The sequence below is a fragment of the Ciconia boyciana genome, chromosome 15 (assembly GCF_034638445.1).
Source record: "Ciconia boyciana chromosome 15, ASM3463844v1, whole genome shotgun sequence".
NCBI lineage: Eukaryota > Metazoa > Chordata > Aves > Ciconiiformes > Ciconiidae > Ciconia > Ciconia boyciana.
Window position 1 is genome coordinate 13,459,227 of NC_132948.1, and position 19,780 is coordinate 13,479,006.

General features: G+C 45.1%; 1 protein-coding gene across 5 annotated transcripts in view; it reads left to right on the plus strand.

Moving 5' to 3' along the window:
• Positions 1–19,780, plus strand: part of ULK1 (unc-51 like autophagy activating kinase 1) — an 82,858-nt gene that overhangs the window by 39,740 nt on the left and 23,338 nt on the right. For 4 of the 5 annotated variants that reach the window (XM_072879943.1, XM_072879946.1, XM_072879945.1 and 1 more), the window contains exons 11-16: positions 2,007–2,089; positions 6,740–6,790; positions 13,959–14,047; positions 15,585–15,750; positions 17,024–17,084; positions 17,424–17,513. In XM_072879943.1, the coding sequence (XP_072736044.1) occupies positions 2,007–2,089; positions 6,740–6,790; positions 13,959–14,047; positions 15,585–15,750; positions 17,024–17,084; positions 17,424–17,513 (540 nt within the window). The remainder of the gene's footprint in view (positions 1–2,006; positions 2,090–6,739; positions 6,791–13,958; positions 14,048–15,584; positions 15,751–17,023; positions 17,085–17,423; positions 17,514–19,780) is intronic. The other variant, XM_072879944.1, reaches the window with a different exon arrangement.

Here is a 19,780-nt window from a genome sequence, read left to right on the forward strand (position 1 = left end):
AGATCATGGTGGGAAGGAGGCAGTTTTGTTGCTTATGTTTAAAATGATGGCGTTGGAAAATAATACTGTAGCGTAGCAAAGCTTGACGTTTTAGATGTGAGAGATAAGAGGAGGCAAACAGGCTGCTGATCTGCACTGTTTTCAGTGTGTTGTGACGTCTGAGGTCTACTACTTGACCTTCCTGTTTCTTGGCTTTAAAACCATACAAAAGCTAAAGTCATTGCTGGGAAATGGACTCATTTTGGATGAGAGCTTTATGTGTCACGGATAAATAAATTATGACTATAACACTGGAGGACTGCAGGTCTCCAGCACTAATGTATTTTTCAGGAGACTCTGCTAGCTGTGGTATCTTGGGTTATTCCATTACACAGTGTGCTTTTAAGGCACACCTTTTTTTGACAAGAGTGTTTTCTCTTGGCTCAAACTGATTCTCAGTTTAACTGCATCCCTTCTGGAGTCCTGGTGGCCTCTTCCTTTGTCACCCTGGAAAGGTGCACGAAACCATTTTAGTGTCAGGGATGGAAAAGCAACTCCTCCAGTACAAACAAGGATGAGGGATGCTTGCCATCATTTTCTGTTCTAGGAATCGCTGGGCTCAAATTCCTGCACCAGCAAGGCCTAGGGCTTCACTGAAAAATAACCGGGTAGTACTGAAACCTATAAATACATGCCTTGCCTCACATCTCTGGCTTCACTGAACAAGAGTCTGTTAGTGCTAGCTACCACCTCTCCCCCCCCCGCCCCCGTATTTTTGTCCCAGCTTCTTTTTTTATCCTGTCTGTGTCAGGGGTAGAGATGGTGGAAATGGTGCACGAAGGATTGTTTCTCCCAGCGTCAGTCGGGCTTGGCTTCAGGGCCCTGAGTGATGCCAGCCCAGCAAAGTGGAGCCCTGCCCGAGCGAGCCACGTGCTGTGCTACTGAGCAGGCTTGGGCTCTGCGCGGTTAAAATTACTGTGCTGACTACACATGCCGTTACCTCAGCTGACCCATGCATGGGGAGAGGGGACAGCCTGGCAGACCGTGGGGGCCATACTGGCCACAGCCATGATAGAGTCAATACTGAAAGGAGTTGGAGCCACCTACGCCTAATTTGGAGGGCTCTGCTCTGGCTGCAGGCAGGCCCTGGCTGCTACAGCCCCTAGCAGTGCTTCTGGTTACAGAGGAAGGTCAGCAGAGCTGAATCCACTTATGCAAGAGCTGAACTCTGCTTTCCCTGCCTTAATCCGTTCATTTATTCCCTGCTTCTCGCAATCTACTGGGGTTGTGAAGAGCTGCCCTGGCCTCTCCCCCATCTGCTTGTGGGGTGAGGGAGAGTGCAGTGATTTACTAGCTCTTTTGTGCTGCAATGGCCGTTGAAAAGAGTATTTTCATCCTAGCTATACTGGGAAGTGGGGTAATAGCTGCACTAATTGTAGCTTGCTCAGGTGGCAGTGGCTCACATCTTAGTGGCCTTCGATTAATAAATGCTGTATATCAAGGAAGCAAATAGACAAAGGTCACTTGCTAGTCTTACATAAGCTGCATTGAAAAAGAAATGCTGTAATAAAGTGGTAGTAATTGGTGATACATTTCACCACCAATGTCTTAATTGGAAGCTTCCCCTTGGTAACTGCTTCATTTTAATGATCTCCTTATTCCCAGTACAGCAACTAGAAGAGATTTTATTTATCGTGTGCAAAATATTGCATGTTGAATGGACTTAGCTGAGAACCAGAGGGATGATATTGGCACCACTGTGGAAGGGAAGGATCTGCAGGTGCTCATGGGAGAGGCCACTAAAGCTAGGTTAGCTGTAGCCTTAACAATGATAATGGGGAGTAAAAGCCAAACAGGGATGCAAATAGAGATGTTCTTGTTCAGCCTCTCTCCAGTGAGCTCGTCTTATGTTCCTAGCCCAGCAGGCACAAACTGAGTTTGCATTTGCGGGTTGCCTTCCTGAATATGCAAAAGCAGTTTAAGTAGACTGCAAGTCTCTCTTATTTTGCTTTTGTTTTCAATCCTAGCATCCCCAGGGAGACATCAAGCCACCTGAGGCAGCTGCTGCTGGGCCTTTTGCAGCGTAATCATAAGGACCGCATGGACTTCGGTAAGACCTCCTTCCAGTTTTAGTTCTGCTGCCTGTCTGTGTCATCTTTTGTGCCATGGCATTGCACAAACCTCCATACTTTTGGCTGGTGCTAGGAGAAGCATCCAGACACCTGGGTTTCACCTGTGCTGGAAGATTGCATAATCTTGGGGGGTTTTAGTATATGTGCTGGAGAGGTCAGTGCTGATTCCAGTACAGTTTTTGAACCCAGAGATTTGGCACACCTTCAGCAAATGTTTCTTACTTACATTCCCTCTCCATAATCTCTCTGAACTTCTATTGTGTTAAGTATGCTACCAGGTGAAACGTGTATCTTGTGCATCCATGTTCTTTCTCTGTCATAGTTCCTTCCCAAAGCTGCAAGCTGCCCCCATTTAATGAACAATTCAGTCAGTACGCTCCCTTTCTCAGGGCCTGCAGTGATCTGAGCCGGGAGACCATAGCTGCTTGCAAGACCCTTCACTCCTTCTCCAGGTTTCTGTGGAAGGATGCCTTGGTTCTCATCAGGGCTCGAGCTGGCAGTCTCTTGGCTCTCCCTGTAGACCTGGATCTCAGTCTCCTAACCTGGCTGGCATGAAGATTTCCTTTTTTCTTTTATTTTTGATGTCTTAATTCTTTCTAAACTGAGAACAATCATTATGTGCCAGGCAGTTCTGGGTTTGGCAGCCTCTTCCAGATGTATCTAGCTGAGCCAAAAGGTCTGAAGAACCTCTAGTGAAGCCATGCCCTAGAAGAAAGCAGGCAGAGGTGGAATCTTTCCTAGAGCCTCTGAAAGGACCAGGTCATCTAAAGGCAACTCTGTGCTCTTTTATTCTTACCCCCACCTCTCCCTTCCCCTTGGGCAAAGATAGTCTAGACCTGTCTCAAGTAAAAATCAGGATGTGAATACTCTCTCTCACCAAGGAAGTTGGTCCTGGTGGTGCGTGTCCTCTGAGTGCAGAGGAGAACAGCAGGGAGCAGCTTTGCTTCCGTGGGCCAGTGCTGCTGGTGGAAAGGGTAAGTTTGCTCCTCAGCCTCTGCGTTTGAATAAGGTTTGGTGCTGGGCAAGCCTGTTCAAGTGGTTTTCCTGAAACAAGGCTGTGGGCCCAAAGCCTACGGATTTGTGTTAAGTATCAGGTGGGCAGTATCACAGCAAGTCATAGAGCTTTCTGCTTTTTGCACAGACGTTACCTTTTTTTACCTGAAAATAAAGTGTCCTGCTGTGTGTTTTCAGGATATTACCTTTTAGTCAGGCTTGGGGTAAAAGGGTTTGATATTTGTCTTTTGGGGGTTGTTTTTCTGCTAGATTTTTGTTGCTTATCTGTTCAGGTGGATTGTTTATCCACCTGGGCAGCATATGCTAGTTGATGAGAAATTGTTTTGCGGCCTCTGTTATTCTTTTGGATTAGAGATAGTGGGAAAGCCTTTCTGGGGGACAGTGTCACCTGGGTGAAGCAAGCATGTGGATTAACTGAGGCTGATCATAAATCCAGTGCCGAATGTAAAGGACTACTGGTTACTAGAGTGCGGAAGTGAGGGGAAAAAAAGCCTTTTCAAAAGGGAGCTGTTGAAGCTACTGACAGACTGACTTGGATTTAAGCACCTCTCAGTATTATTCCCTGCAAATCTTCTATCTGGGCTGTGGATCTCTACCTCTTCTGTCATGCTGCTGTGCATTTCAAAAGAAAATATCTTCGAGGTTCCTGTTTCCCTGCTGTCAGAAATTGAGTCTGGTAAACCTTTTTAGTCCCCTGTAACCTGTTTCTGTACCTCTTGGGAGTAGACTGCATGAGTGAGTGTCTAACACTTGGAAACTTGAGATAATATACTTTGATTTCACTTAGGACAACAGTTACAGCACATCTTGCTGCATTGAGATTGTTGCCTGCCCTTAATCACGTGCAGGATCCTTTTCTCTACAAATTGGCACATCCTTGTAAGATATAGTTGTTTCTCAAGGAGGGTTGGTGAATATGTTCTGTACAGAAGCCTATATTTGAGATATTCCTTGTGCTTTATAGAAGGCACATCTCCATGGCTGTGTGGCATCCCATGCCATATTCAAATATCTGCTGTCAGTCGAGAGGAAAGCAAGTATCAGAGCCATGATTTATTTAGACCAATACACTTCCTCAGCATCCAGTTGTATTCTTGGTCTCATCTACCTCTGCCTCCTCTCCTATGACTCTCTGCTGAAGCATCTGAGCTTCCTCCCGGCTTGTGACACAACTGTTTTCCTTTCCATGCTGTCTGCTGGTGCTCCATCTTCAGCTCCTCTGTGTTCCTGAGGGCTCGGAGACTCTGACCTACACCTACTGAATGGACCCTTCTTCCTTTCCTTAGAGTGTCAGCTCAGGAGACCTCCAGATGATGCCCCTTGCCAAAATAGTAGCAATACTGAAATGAGAGCATTTCCCTGTGCCCAGCTATTGTCATGTTTTCAGCTGCTGTCTGTGGCCAGCTGTGCACAACCCGTGAATGTCCCATAGCTCCTGATCCTGTCTGAGGCAGATCTCCCCCTTACCTTAGATGGCTCCCAGTAGACAGGTGCTTTGTCCTCCTACTGGGAAACTAACTGTAGGCTGCTCTCTTCACCTACGCTATTTATAAAAGATCTACAGGGTCGGTGCCTTTGTTCACTGTTCCTTTACCCTCCTGCGCTCTGTAAGGTGAAGATCTGTGTGTGCTGCTGGGTCAGGGATGATGATTCCTGAGCCACCCTCCCTAGAGGAGCGGGGTGTCCTGCTGCTCCTTGTTCCCTGAGGCCCCCTGGTCCACCTGGAGATGCGTGCAGAGCCCTCCATGGAGCTCCCCCAGAGTTTAGTTGATTCATGCAACAGCAACACATAAGCTTGAAACTTCATTTACTTCTTGTGTGTCTCAGCTGCTCTTCTACCAGGAACTGATGGTCTTCACAATCTCAAGATTATCTAGAGGAAAGCCAGGAGGGTTTCAAATAGCAAGTTTCCTGCTGATGATTACAAACAGGGTGGTTAAGCTTTGCTTTGCAAGTATGACTAATAAGCAGTTTGGAGGGGGAGAGGGAAAAGTGAAAGAAAGTGTCATTTCCACCCCCTCAGCTGTATCAGCTCAGCTGAGGGATGGTACCCTCTGGAGTCGCAGGCTGAAGAAGAAGCAGGAAGCTCCAGCAGGTCAGCAGCTCCTGGCAGGATAGGGATGTTCTCCATCCACTGCAGATCGAATCTATGAGATTCTACCTTTCCCTGCCAGAGATTTCCATCACTTCTGTTGTGCTGAGCTCCAGACCAGTGCACTCGGGCTGCAGGACCCTGGCATGGCAGTGGCAAGGAGGGGCTGGGGAGAGAGGGATTGTTTAAGTTTAAAAAGCAGGCAAACAAAAAACCCAGTTGCTACTTTCTGGAAAGCTCATTGGCCAGAGGAGCTGTTTACAGAAAGCAGAAGTTTGTAAACCTTGGGTGTTGCAACAGGAAATCCATGCTGGGAAAACAAGTTGAACTGCCTGCAGTTAGCTAAATAATCAGTGTTGATCCATGACTAAGGCTCCCAAAAGGCTGAGTTGCTGATTGTGATAGGAGAGGACTCAGCGTAGAGCTGCAGTGGATCAGAGATGGAGGAGTCAGGAGGGGTGGCTACTTGTGAGGACAGGCAAACATGTAGAAGGTCTCCAGCAAGCCAGGACAGAAGCTTTTCTTGGCCTGGATCTGTAGAATATCCTCCTGTAATAAGTGAAGAAAGCAGTTGTGTCTGGTGTGAAAGGAAGGGAATTCTGAGCTGTAGTTCTGTGGTAGCCTTTTAGAAAATGCATTTCTGTCTCCAGCGCCCGATGGGTTCGGGTCTGTGTGTGATGGAAGATCATTCAGTGGAAGTCCCTTTGTCCGTCATTCCTCTTCTGTGGAATGAGTGGCAGTGCAGTGTGATAAATATAGCTCCCCTGGATCCCTACAGTTAGGGTGACTTGCCATCCTGATCAGCCAGGGACTCTGTCTTCTAGTGCTACTTTGCGCCTTAGGATTTCTCCCTTCTTGCTGATAGAAGCTTTTGATGCACATGCACAGACATGGCCATGCCAGGTCTCAACATAGTCACACTGTCTGGCCCTCGATAACTGATTCCCATTCCTGTAAGCGTAAGAGCTGTTGCAAGATAGAGGAGCATTAACAATTAATTTAGCATATTCTTCCTGGCAGCCCAGGGTTGTAGCTTACAGCAAAACCTTACTGAGTTCTTTAATGCCCTGTAGGGAAGGAAAATCCATTAATACTGGTGGTGAGTCCCACAGTACAAATCCTCATGTCCTTTGGCCATGCTTTTGGCAAAGATTTTTTTTTTCCTCCCTTTCTTCATTCACATAATTGCCCCAGCTGATTTCCCTTCTCTGCCCCCACCCCCCAGCTGATTTTGCAGAGGTGGCTGGTAGCAGAGGAGCCACTTTTTTTTCCCCATACTTAACATAACAATCCCTGAATCCAAATAACTTCCCATCCTTTTTTTGTGTGTAGTTCCTGCATCCAGTCCCCACTCTGCATTCTTGACCACTGCTATATGCAACCGCAGTCAGTCAACTTCCATGGTTGACTAGATTGCATGGAAAAATCACTGTAAAATACTGTAATTTACTGTGCTTTAACTGCTTTGTAAACTTCTTAAGTCATTTCCTTTCACTGAGTCATTGTTCTTTATTTTTTTCAGATGAATTTTTCCATCACCCGTTCTTGGATGCAAGTGCCTCTATGAAAAAATGTAAGTGTTGCATTTTTGACTATAACTCTTTTTGAACCATGACATGACTTCCTTTGCTGCTAGTTCAAAAGGAAAGAAAAAGAATGCTTTATGTTTTCTTGGTTATTTAGGCAGGGATTCAGCATTTGTTACTGTGTCACGTCCAGATTTTGCCATCAAAATGTATTTAATTTTGCTGAGTGATCTTCAAAGGGATGATTAGGGGGCTATTTAGAAACCTAAAGTAGAAGTAAATGTAGCTTTGAAATATTCAGCTGCTTTGTATGAAGTGCTTGGCCGGTGGGGATGCTTGTAGGTAAACAGGATTATGCAGCGTGATCTTGCTTTTCATCCACATCTGTAGGACAATTCAGGATAGTGAATGGTGGAAACTGGCACTCTTGTCCCTGTTTGCCAGGTGGTACCTTAGGTTGGCTGTGCCAAATGGCAGGTTCTGGCTACCGAATCTTGTTTCAGCATTTACCTCCAAATTCTTGATAAATCTTGTTTTAGAAGGGTTAAATTTGGGTGCTCTGTGAGAACTGGCCAAAACGAAGACAGATTTCCATTGAAAGTTCTTTCTTTCCTCTTTTGATTCAAAACTTTTGAAAATTTCCAACCACATGTCAGAGGTTTGTTTTCAGTGGAAAACAATTCAGAATTGCTTATAGTGTCCGGGGTATAATAGTCCTCTGGCCAAGAGACTTGGTTTAGTGGAATTGTGTATGGTTGTCTCCTTCTGGAAGGATCCTCCTGAGCCTTTAATCTCCTGACTAAATGATAGAGCCAAGGATTTTCATCGGTGACTGATTTGGGGTGCCCAGTGCAAGGGCTGGAAGTTTCGGAGGAAGCATGTCCAATGCTTTCTGAACATCGAGCCCCTCTTGCATGTGTGCCGTGGGTGGATTCCTCTTGTGTGATGTCCACGTCGCTCCTGACAGTCTCTTGCTTTCTTGGGTCCAGAGCAGGGCTTCTCAGTTGTTCCTGATACAGATTTTAACTGTGTACTTAGGTGACCGTCCTGTGGGCAAGAAAAGACGCTTCTGGTTTAGGGGAGCTTGCAAGCCAGCCAGGCCCCTATCTCCATCTGCGCCCGCAAGATGTGGGGCGAGTCCTGTAAAACAGGACTGCTCTGCAGGCAGGAAAGGACTCTGCCTGTGTAGGACTGCTCCTAAGCCAGCTCAGCTCTCAGCACCTGCTGTACCACTGCTCGCTGTGGGCAGAGGAGGACTCCCAGGGGAAGTTCTTGCATGCCCACCAGCTCATCTCTTGCCTCCGGCAGTTCTGTTGCTTCATTGGCCAGGGGAACAGAAAACCCCCTGCAAACAGGAGAGGGTTTTCCTGACTTGGCCTCAGTTTCCAACTGATGGGCGTTTGCTGTGTGGAAACCAGAGGCACCATTATGAGCAAGGGACTGGAGCTCAGCCTTTGCCCCCAGCTGCACCAAAGCTAATGGTGTTGGATCAAGGCCCAGTAAAAAGAGCACCTTTACAGGCAGGTAAGGACAGTACGAACTCCAGACCTTTCTGCTGCCCTGCTGGTCCTCACCTCTGGACATATGTCCACAGCCTGGAGTCCTCTCCAGGCAGGAGAGACCACTACTGGGTTTGAAAAGATGAGGGGAGAAGTATCTCCCCATTGCTGGACGTCTTCAAGTTTTTGTGCACAGAAATCTTCTAGTGGAGAAGATGGTTCTTGTAGACTGCTGTGGAGGTCTCTGCTACTGCCAGATGACAGTGATGGATGAAGACCTCTGGGAAGTGCAATGAAGAGCCTGGATGAGAAAGGCTGCATGTGGGAATGGTGGTCCTTTTGATTTTTGAATAGGTGAGAGGAGAGCCAGTGTGTCAGCAAAGGTCTTGGTTATGGTTATCTCAATAAGAAAAACTCACCTGAGATGTATGGAATGCTGCTTAACGTGGTAGCGTGCTTAACATTTGCACAGTTTTAGCTGAAGTAGATGACTTAGCAAGGTTGCAGTTGCTCAGGGGCTAGCTCCCCTGGCTTTACCTGCAGAACTAAGATGAGTCCAAAAGTTTATTGTGCTACTTCATCTCAACATGTGGCTCAGCATCATGAGTGTAGGAAGTATCAAAGAGGAGAAGAGATATGGCTGCATCTGAATCATGATGGTTGTGCTCAGACTGAATTAGAGTCCTCAGGCCTGCAGTGGAGAACTGGGGGGAGGAACAGTGTGCCCTCGTGTTTTTGTTCTCCTTGGGAGCTGATAATTGGGCTACCACTGACTTCAGTGCAAGCGGGACAAAGTCATTCACATTTGAGTGTGCAAGTTTCTCTTAGGAGAGTTTGTCGGATGATCTGTACCAGCATCTGAGTAGTAGCTGTTGCGTGATGAACACACAGAGACCTCCACTAAGCTCAGGGACCCACTGTGCAGCCTTTGCCTAAAGGGCCTTCCAGTTCAGATGCACCTGCACTGCAGATGCAGGCAGCCATGCATACATTTAGGTCCCAAACCAATTTTAAGGTGAGACACTTCCTTTCCATATGAGACTATCTTGCAGTCTGAGCAAAGCGTGGTGGTCTCTGTACCCCTGCAGGCAAATCTGCCCTCAGGTGGCAAGGGCAGAACAGGAGAGCTGCCACCAGCCTGCAGAGCTGAGCCCATCACCCGGGCTCCTGAACCCTTTCAGGGCTGGTCCAGATCTGGCTACACAATGATTAAAAACGAAGTGAGAGCCATCAGCTGTTCATTCTGTGTGGATATGTCTTAGTATACCATCTCATGGAATTACAAATAAATTTTTTTAATATAACATAGTTTTGGAATTCTGGAAAATTGAGGAATCCTCAAATGTGGATAATTCTCTAAGTGGATAATTTTGAAGTTGCTAAGGTGGAGGGTTCCCCTTGTTTAAATACATCTGCATGTTTTTCAAGAGACTTCAGCAAAATCAACATTTCTGTCAAAAAAAAATCTTTAAGTACGACATTTCTGACAAGCTTATCCTCTCCACTGCAGTTTTGAGGGATGGTTGTTCTCATGTCCCTCTGCTCATCTCAGTCCTTTAGTGAAGCAAGGACCTAAGTCTGCTGCCACCCAGGGTGTACCACAAAGCTCTGTTTGCCGCAGGCTTTAGCCTGGAGAGTGGGTTCAGGGCCTTGGGCTTTAACTAAAACGTGTACTTTATTTTTTGTTTGTTTATTTATATTTTATTTTATATTGTGGGTTTTGTACCTTTGACTAAGCATGTATATTAGATGTGTAAAAATTTATTAATAAAGTCTTTAAAATTACTGTGTCTAGTCAGAATGTCGTCTGTCTGTAGCCAGGTCTGATCAGCATATGGTATGGGGCAGTGTGTTACAGTAATAATGCATGAGAAGGCTTAATTAGACGCTTGTGCAAGTCTTGCCTCAGTAAACATGTTGTAATTGGTACCCGTACAGAATATATTGGAGGTTTTTTTGCTCCTGCCTTTAATGAATGGTAAGCTGGTACCTCCTTTACTCTGAGTTAAGAGACCATGTAACGTGAGCAGTTCTGGTTCAGAAGTGTATGGGTGGTTCAGTGTCTGGAATATCTGTCAGGCTTAACTTGACTTTTAGCATCTTTATAATCTTATTGTACATAAAATACTCAGGTAAAAACTAGCAAAAAAAATCACCATGACTTCTGCATGTAAAAGATTTTAGTGGTGCAAATTTTTTAACTCTAAAAAGCAGTTTATTCTATGGGCAAGTCCTTTTCAGTTTTTGCACTCAAACTATTGCCTTGTCAGAGACTGTAATTAAATGATTTTTTGATTACTGGTTTTAATTGAATCCAGATAATCACAGAAATGCATCTCTCCAGTGTGTATAAAACTTGGATTCCAAATAAAGCTTTTATATAAGGCTCAAGGCTCGGATATTTTTAGGACAACCAAGCCCCTGGTAGGATGATTTGTCAGCAGTAATTTTTGGAGGTGTAGGATCCAGTATCAAGATCCACACAGCTGGAGCAGAGGCTTGCCTTTATGGCTCCCAGCTCTCCCATTTTGAAACCAGTTGGTGTTGGTTACACAACATACAGGATGACTGTTTTGTTGCTGGAACAAGTTGGAGAGGACAATTATGAAAACAGACTTATTTACATTACAATTACAATCCAGCGATGTTTGGATTTGGGTGGGGGCCTACAATTGATGTTAACATTCCCTGCACTCAGACTTGAGCTGAAAACGTGATGAGCCAAGTGTTTGCACCCTTTTTAATTTTAAACTGGGAGTGCCTGGGTGTGTGGAGGAGATGGAAGCAAGCGTCTTGCTTTCAAGCTGTCCTACGTGGCTGACGCTGAAAAACGCACCACCAGGGATATGGTGGTGAGAGGGTTTGTCAGAGCCAAACCTTGTGGTTCTACATGCATGAAAGTCCGTTTTTGGTGTCAGGACCTTTTGAGTTGGACCTCACAGCATTACAGTGTGAATCTGGGGAGTTTACAGGGTTTAAAACAAGAACAATGATTAATAGAGGCTGTATCTGAAGGAGTGCTTCATGCATATGGAGTTTTAACTTGAATTTCAGATGATAGTGGCAAAGTCTGCCTGCTTGTCTTCCTTCCTAGAGTATTGGGAAGCTGTCCAAAGCAAATAGACAAAAATAGAAAAGTCTCAATTCCAGCCAGGTTTAAATCAATAATAAATACAGAACCAAAATAGAGTGGAGGGGACCTTGAGAGATAACTGAAATGACTCTAGCAGAAAAACTAATTCCAGGAAAAATGAGTGGTGATGCAAGGCTTGCAGCAGGCACGTGTGGATACAGTTCAGAAATCACTTACCTTTTCTTAAAAGTGCCTCTCCATAATAGGAAGGTCTGGCTGTACAAGGGTGAATTGTTCTGTAACAGTTGGCAGGATAAAAATGGGGAGACTTCTTTCCCCCTCTCCGATTTCTGGTATTAAATACATAGCGAAGGTAGTAGGAATTGCTCTGCAGGCTCTGTGGGAAGACTGCAGAGATCAAAAGCGGTGTGGCATAGGCAGGACAGAGCTCTCCATTTTACAGACAAGTTCTCAGACCTCTGTGTGTGTTCCCTGAGCGTGGGGAGTGGGAACCAGCTGTGCTGGAAGAGAGCGTGGGGTGCGGGCGGTGTAGCTCTCCATGCCAAGCCCCTGACCGACCTCGCAGAATACCCATCGTCCCTGTTCCTTTCCCGGAGTCAGGGCAGTGCATTTTAACAGCACAGCCCATCCATGTTACAAAATCAAGTGTAGAACAGATGCAGAGGCTAAAAAGTAGCCTCTCACAAAGCTTTGGAAAGATTTATTTAATTATGGACCTAGCCTTCAAAACTCTGACAGAGTGTTTGCTGCCAGTATGGTCCGACACAAGAGGGAAGGGCATCACTGCACACAGGCCCTACGCAGCCACACTGCTACGGCTTCCTATTGCACAAGCCCCGGGACTCTGCTGAATTAATCTCTATTTGCAGTATAACTTAAGCTCTTTAGAAAAACATTCGGTTTTTGTTGATGTTAGTAAAGGGTGGAGGGATCACCATGACCCTGGTTAAACTGTTACAGTGGTTGATTACTTATGCTAAAACGTATGTTTTAAGTCTACACTACTTTGGCTTCATTTTCCTGTTGCTGGATCTTGTTACATCTCTGTCAGACTGAGGAAATCGGCATCTAAGTGATTGCTCTCTTTGTGCTAGGAGACACTGGTCCAGTCATCCTTTAACCTTCTTTGATAGGCTACATGGAAAGACTTCTTAAAGCCTTTTATCAAAAGGCATATTTTCCCATTCTTTTATCATTAGAACACTGTTTCAACAGTTAATTGCAGAGAGATGTACTTTTATTTTTCTAGCTGGTTGGATAGAGTAAGTACTTTGTAGTATCTAATGTAATTAGTGACAGAGGTAGTTTTACTTCAAACAGAAGCATTCTTCTTTTAGGTGTTATTAACCTTTCTTGTACTAAGTATGGAGTCATTAGTGCAGATTCTGTAAAGGTAGAAATCTGATACAAGGTGTTAATTCTCTGCCAGCACAATGGAAGAGAAGCAAAGTGTTCTCCTCACTTAAGCATTGCTTCTGATCTCTATCTTAAGTCATTCAAATACCAAAATGGTTGCAGAGTAAAATCTGACTTCAGGCTGCCTTGAAGTGGAAATGTTGGGACTCTTCTGCAACTTCTGCACTGTTCAGTCTTGTGCAAGTAGACTGGGGAATTTGAACCACTAAATACTTCCAAGTCTGTTAAAGAGGCAGTGTTACCTTTGACTCGTCTCCCTCCTCGGCTGAGCTGAGCTCTTCTAAGTTATTTACTGAACCTCACTTGCATAAGTCATTGGAGTTAAATATTCTTTTCTCCTGTGATGCCTCAATCATCTTTTCTGCCTGAAGGTCAATGCTAACTAGCCCTTTCAGTGTGAGCTTTATGCCTCTGTGAGAGTTACAAAAGCCAGTTCAACAATGAAGTGAATAAAATGGGCAGTTCTGATATTGAACAATAAAACATAAAAGGAAGGGATGCAAGAATAGCCTGTGCTGTGGAACAATTTCTGTACAAAGAGATTAAATAAGCTAAACCTCTTTAGCTTGCAGAAGTGACCGAGGGAGAACGTGTTGAGGTATAGGAAGCAATGAACTATTTCCTTGTAGAATGATTAATTCTGTGGGAGGTTTTTTTTATAGCATGTGGCCTGGGATGCCCAAATGACTGTTTGGGCAGCAAGCACATAGAGCCTGAGTTAGGTATGTGTTTAACGTAGCACAGACCTCCCAACATTTGTTGTATGTGTGCTAAGCCACAAGGTCTGATGAAGAAGAAACTGTAAGGGTATGGTCTGGCTTCTAACCTCTGCCCCTGACATGAGTGACTCAGTCCACTTTTCAGTTTATCTTTCCCTTCATTTGCAAAGATGCTTTGGAGGCTTTTTAGGGCAGCAACCATCTTGCTACCTGTGTAGGTCAGCTCTTGAGTGGACATCTGACCTGAGACCTTCCACCCCAAGAGTTGTAACTGTGAAATAGTGTGCGGAGGAGTGGATGGATGTGAATCATATAACTGAACAGAATGCTAATTTTTCTTTTGTTCTCCTTTAATTGGCCTCATCTGATACATGAGATACATGATGGTACATGAGATAAACCTGATGGGAAAAGATGAAAAAGACCTTTTATTATTGATTGATTTTTGTTTGACAACTTTTAATTTTTGTCTTTTTTCTGTTTTCAGCTGCTTCTGTGCCAATGCCTTCTTATCCCAGTTCAGGCTCTGGTAGTTCCTCCAGCAGCTCTTCTACTTCCCATCTGGCATCACCTCCTGTAAGTACAGCTCAGAGGATGCACTGCTTGTGTTAATGGTTGCTTGCTTCTTTGAAACAAGGTCTCTGCTTTTGCTGTCTTCTGGTGCAAGTCACTGAACACTGTAGTTCTGCCTGGGTTTAGTTCAGTGTCTTCTCCAGTCTGTAGAGTTCAGATCCTGAAGGTTGTCTTTTCTCTCCAGAAGAAATATTTCAAATTGCCATTGCCTATTATATAAAAAGCCTTTGTGAAAGTAGTTGGTATTAAGATACCAGCTTGTCTTGGCAGAGGTGGAAAGCTCCTTGGAACCAAAAAACAGTCACTAATTCAGGGTATAGCACTGCTTACTTGGCTGCAAGTTCTCTGTTCTCACGTGAAGTCTCTGCAGCTTGACAGCGTATCCACCCTTCTTTGTAAGGTGACCCTCCTCCTTTGTGACCAGCATTCCCAGGCACCACAGAGGGACATTCAGCAACGCTGTTTGCTCAGACCAGACCTGCCACAGTTCGGTGGTCTTGCGAGAGATGATCTGAACTGCCAGTTTTTCTCTCTGGTTACCTGAAATGATGAAAACTCTTCTGGAGGGCAGAATATTAACTGGCCAGTGAACTGACATTCCTCCAGCTTACTGAACTGAAAGCTTGTTTTCAGAGGCTCTTGGTGAAAGCTGCCTTTTGACTTTGAACTCAGGAATGCTGGTGGTGTGATGGGTAGGGGAAAGGAGAAGGATTGAATTTTTTCCTCCCTGGCTGCTTTTTTGCTTTGTTCTCTGAGTTTCCCTGGGCCAAAGCATCTCAGCCTGGTGTGGGAAAGGCTGAGAGGCACTATCTGAAGTTGATGTAGGTGCTCATGATGTGGGCTGGACAGAAAGTAGAGGTCTGCTCTCCTCTGAATGTTGCATAACTGCATCCCTGAGAGCTTCTTCTCCCCCCTGCAGCCCTAAGTAGAGGGTTGTTGGCTGAGGCCCTCCTGACCATAAGACTCCAGGAATGGGCAGATGGTGTGAAAAACACTCTCTCCCCTGAGCTTTCCTGGTTTGGGAAGCTCAGGGATGGTACAGACAAACAGGGTTGTCCTGAAAGTGCAGGGACACTTATGTACATGTTCCTGAGTGCTGCTTACTGCAAAAGCATGAGTAGAGACCAGATGTTTAATGTTTAAGAACAAAACAAAAAAACGTAACCCAAAAGAACAACAACAAAACTATCTCTGAAAGCTCTTCTCTGATTCACAGCCGTGCTGAATTGAGGTGGTAGAAAAGGCATGGTTGATCCAGAAAGCCTTAGCAGAGGGATGCAATACCTCAAGTGAATTTTTCTTATCTTGGGAGCATCAGACATGCTGGTAGTATCTTTTGTGTAACAAAAGATGCACTGTTCTGACATGGACATAAAAGGCTGTTCCTTTTCAGTAAACTAAACAGCTGCTTCTGGCAAACTATCAGCCCTGGTTTATCAGCAAAATGTTGTTTGTAGCCTTGTACAGCTCGGTTTAAAGGATTGAGCAGAATGATGAAGTAGCTGTGCTGAAGCCAGTGTTTGTTTTCTTCTTGAATTAGCAGTCCCTTGGAGAGATGCAGCAGCAGCTGCAGGAGAAGGCACTGGCATCTCCTACCCAGGATTCCCCCGGCTTTCTGCATGGATCGAAGGACTCTGCTGGAAGCAGCAGTAAGAATTCATCCTGTGACACAGATGACTTTGTTATGGTCCCAGCACAGTTCTCAAGTAAGGTGGTTTCTGGAAATGCAGACGTTCTAAGCAGAGGGGGATGTGGATGTTAAGGATAGTTACTAGAAAGTTGAAAGAGCGATTAAACCTGTCTGTTTTGACTGAGTAACAGGAATGGTTTTGTTCTCAAGCTGGAAGGGACATCTGTCTCACTGGCTAGTTTCATAGGATATTTTGTAATTACCTTCAAAGATAGGATTTGAGAGTAAAGATTACTCGGGGACCTCAATAAGAGATTGAACCTGGAAATCCAACTGGAAAAGAAGATAAGCAGGCTCACAGGGAAATGTCTTTCTCTCACAGAAGCTGTTCCTGTCATTCTGTCTTCAGTTTCACTCAGCATCACAGTCCAAGACAGGAGTTCAGCTAGCGAGCTGGATTTTACACTTGAAAAAATCCCTGAGAAAAACTAAAAGACAGTGGCTTTTTCTTCAAACATTTTGAATTTCATTCTAACACCTCTATGTGTTTATACTTTGATAGGAATTGCTTGGAAATGTATATGTACATAGAGGCCAGGGCCCCAGTTCAGCCACATGCCTGAGGATGTCCATGCATGAGTCCTTACTTAACCACCAGAAGGATATTGTTCAACCTTGACCACGTGTATGATGCTTTGCTGAGTTGGGACTTGGTGATAAGTGCTGTGATTCCTCCTTTCACAGTTGCACTACTTGTATTAAAACAGGAATTTGGAGGGGTAGAACTGGAATCTGGGAAAGGTCTCTGCAGCGCAATCCTTGTGATAAGGAAGAGCTCGGTGTTGCTTGTATTTTTCCTGGGAACAGCGTGGGGACCAGTATCCCCAGTCTTATGCTAGTCATGTTTCCAGTGTTCAGATGTTTTGGCAAAGGCACAAACTCCCCTATGTTGTGTATCCAGCTGCCAGCTTATTTGGCTGCCCTGGATTTTTGCCACTTAGGACACGGATGTTTCAAAGCCCTACGTGCAACATATACCACTGTCTTTTTACACAGCAGCTAATTGCTTGCACCAGGTGGGCATATACCTATTGCCCCAAGTGATTCTGTCAGGTTTTGGCCCCCTTCCAAAAGGACTCCCTTTCAGCCTAAAGTTTCCAAAATTTCAGGGTATAAGGATCAGCCGCATCCACATCAGCTTCAGTCCATGTGTATTTTGCAAAACACTGACTCAGCAGGTCTTGGAGGAGCGGGAAATTCTATCCAAAATCTCAGTTGCTCTGAATATATAAAGATTTTTAAGAAAACTATCTTGAATTAATCTGTTTCTGCACTTCCTTGTTCCTCAGGTGATTTAACTGCTGAGGCTGCAGGAGGGAAACCAATCCAAGACAGCCTGATGTACAGCGGGTAAGACCACCAAGGCAACTGAAATTGTTTAGCCACTGGAGCGTACTGTGCGTTAGGGACTTCTGGGTTCTGGTGGATGGGAGGGAAGATGTTGCTAGGTTAACTTTTGTTTCAGGGATAACTGTCACCTGCCTGGTTCGACCATTTTCAGTCTGATCATCAGCGTGTGGCACCTGAATACCAGACTGTATGTGGGGCAGCGTGACAGTCCCCAGGGGTCCTACAGCTAGACTCAGCAGAGGGTGCTGGGCAGACACAGCTCTGTTGCTATGCTTTGTAGGGGGGGAGCAGGGTTGGTTCCCGGGCTCTAACAGCTGGGTTCTTTCTGTCATTCTTCAGGAGTTCTCTGGTGACTTCAGCAGGCTTGGAAAGTCAGGGAAGGACACCATCTCCTTCACCCCCATACAGCAGTTCTCCTAGCCCGTCCAGGTAAGAAAGACTGTTCAGTGGTGACTATGCAACATTGATTAATTGAACACCCATTGACTTCCAGGAGGGGATTTTACAGATGTCAGTGTGCAGGGCAAGATCCACATCTCTCCTTTAGTTAAAGGGTAACAAGAAACACCCAGGAGAAACTCCCCAGCCTTGGGCACTGATCAGTCCCAACTACAGAGCCTGTCTCTCCCTCTTCTGGCCCTCGGGAGGGGCTAGGAGAGAATGCAGTAGAGCTAGAATTAACTCTGTTCCCTGGAGGGCCGGGGATTATTCTCAAGCAGAAGGTAAATGTACTCCACTGACATATATGTGCTACTCCTTCCCTCTGTGCTCAGTCTGCAGAGGCGGTGAGTATTCCAGCTAAAGAACCTTGTCTCTAAATTCATGCAGTGAATTAGAGCCAAATTTTAGTCAAGGCTGAAATTACGATGGACTTGAATTACTGGGCAAATGTGGAGGAATGTTGCTCATCTCCCCTTGCTATTGTAGGACGGTTCTGGGCCTACTTAGTTGTTTGTTGTTTGCTTGAAGATCTGAAAAGCTCCTTGTACTATGTATAAAGTAATGCTGCTACATGGGCCTTGTTTATTAAGAGAGGATGCAGGAGTAGGAGTAACAAGTGCAAACAGGCGGGGTCATAGGTTTAGTTCCAACTAAACCAGTTGCTATAAACCCAGCTTTGGCCTTTAGAAATGTTGTAGGTGACAGCTGCCTGCACACAACAGCACCAGCCGCCCAGTGCCACCAGCGGGTCCAGACGCATTTGTGTTCAGAAGACGTTAATGGTCTGTGGAAGGTGATCCCGTTGACTCTAGAGCTTGAAGCTTTAGGGTACGTGCTTAGCTTACAGGGAACTGGTGGTGTTGCTTCCCATCTCATTCTTGCCTACTGGGGAGGCAGGACAACTTTCATCTTCTATTCTGTCAACATGGCACCTGTTGGGGGAGGACAGTTGAAGGGGATTTGACACTGGGAAGTGGATGACACTAAAATCTCTCTTAAGAAGAAAATATAGTTCCAGGCTATGTGTTGAACACACTCATCTCATAAACGGAGCCCAGAAAATGACAAAACGTAGCCTCAAAGCATACAAATTTAAAGGAGAAGAATATAGCTCAAAGCCTTGCTGACGTGATCAGATTAATTGGCAAGCACGTACCACAGTGTGGAGTTTAATTGCATGAGGCTTCTTATGCCATCGCCTGCTAAGCTTTTTAACAGCTTATTCCTTAACTGATTCCTCTGCATTCTGGGGATCAGGCTTTATTAAAGGATTTGGCCTTGTTTCTGGACAGCAGCGAGTGGCAATTCATGGAATTTGACTACAAATGCTGCCTACTTTCCACTGTTCACCGCTGTCTTCACCAAACTGGCCTCATCATATTCTACTGGATCACAAGGTGGCAAGTCAATGCCAGCAGCTATGATCTAAACATGTTTCTGCTCTCACTGTCTTTCCTACTCATTCCCAGCAGCTTCTGTGGAGCAGATGCCAAACCGTCTAGTGCTACTTCCCACTTTTCTATCTGCTTTAAAGAAACACTGAAAAGTTACTTCCTACCCTGTCCAGGATGGGGAGTAAGGCATAAATAATGAAAGACTGGAGAAGTCACTCCAAATCCAGAGCATGATCTTTGGTTTGTCCCCTGAAAGTGCTTTGAATGGCTGCCACCCAGGTGTGCCCTTACTATTAACGTGGGTTTCAGGGTCCTTCACCGTAGATGTCGAGGCCCGTTGGTTCAGCACTTGGCTTCACTGGCACAGAGGACTCTGGATTTTCTCTCCACCTTTGCTCACTTGCAAGCAGCAGTTCTCCCTTTCATGTGTGGCTCTAGGCTAGCAAGCAATGCTGGATGCAGTCCAACTAGGACAGAAAGCAAAGGCTATTTTAGAGTGGCCAGCAGTGGATTTTCCTCAGGATATCACAGTACACTCTAGAGCAGTTCTCCTTGATGTTAACTAAGAGCATAAGGACTAGGCAGAACTAAAATACGCTGACAGTTGATTTTTTCTTTTTTTTTTTTAAATACTACTTTGTTGAAAATGCTTAATTAATGAAAGGTAATTCCTTGGATGTATCCCACAGCAATGGATTTAATACCATTTTCAAAGGGCTTTTAATTACTGCCAAGTAATTGAACTCCGTGTCCCTGCTTTAGCTCTTGGTCTTTGCAAATTTATGGTCAATTGTATTCTTTAAGGCTTGAGGCCAATTAGCAGGTTTAGTGTATGTCAGCTCACTTGGATGCTTTCTTTTG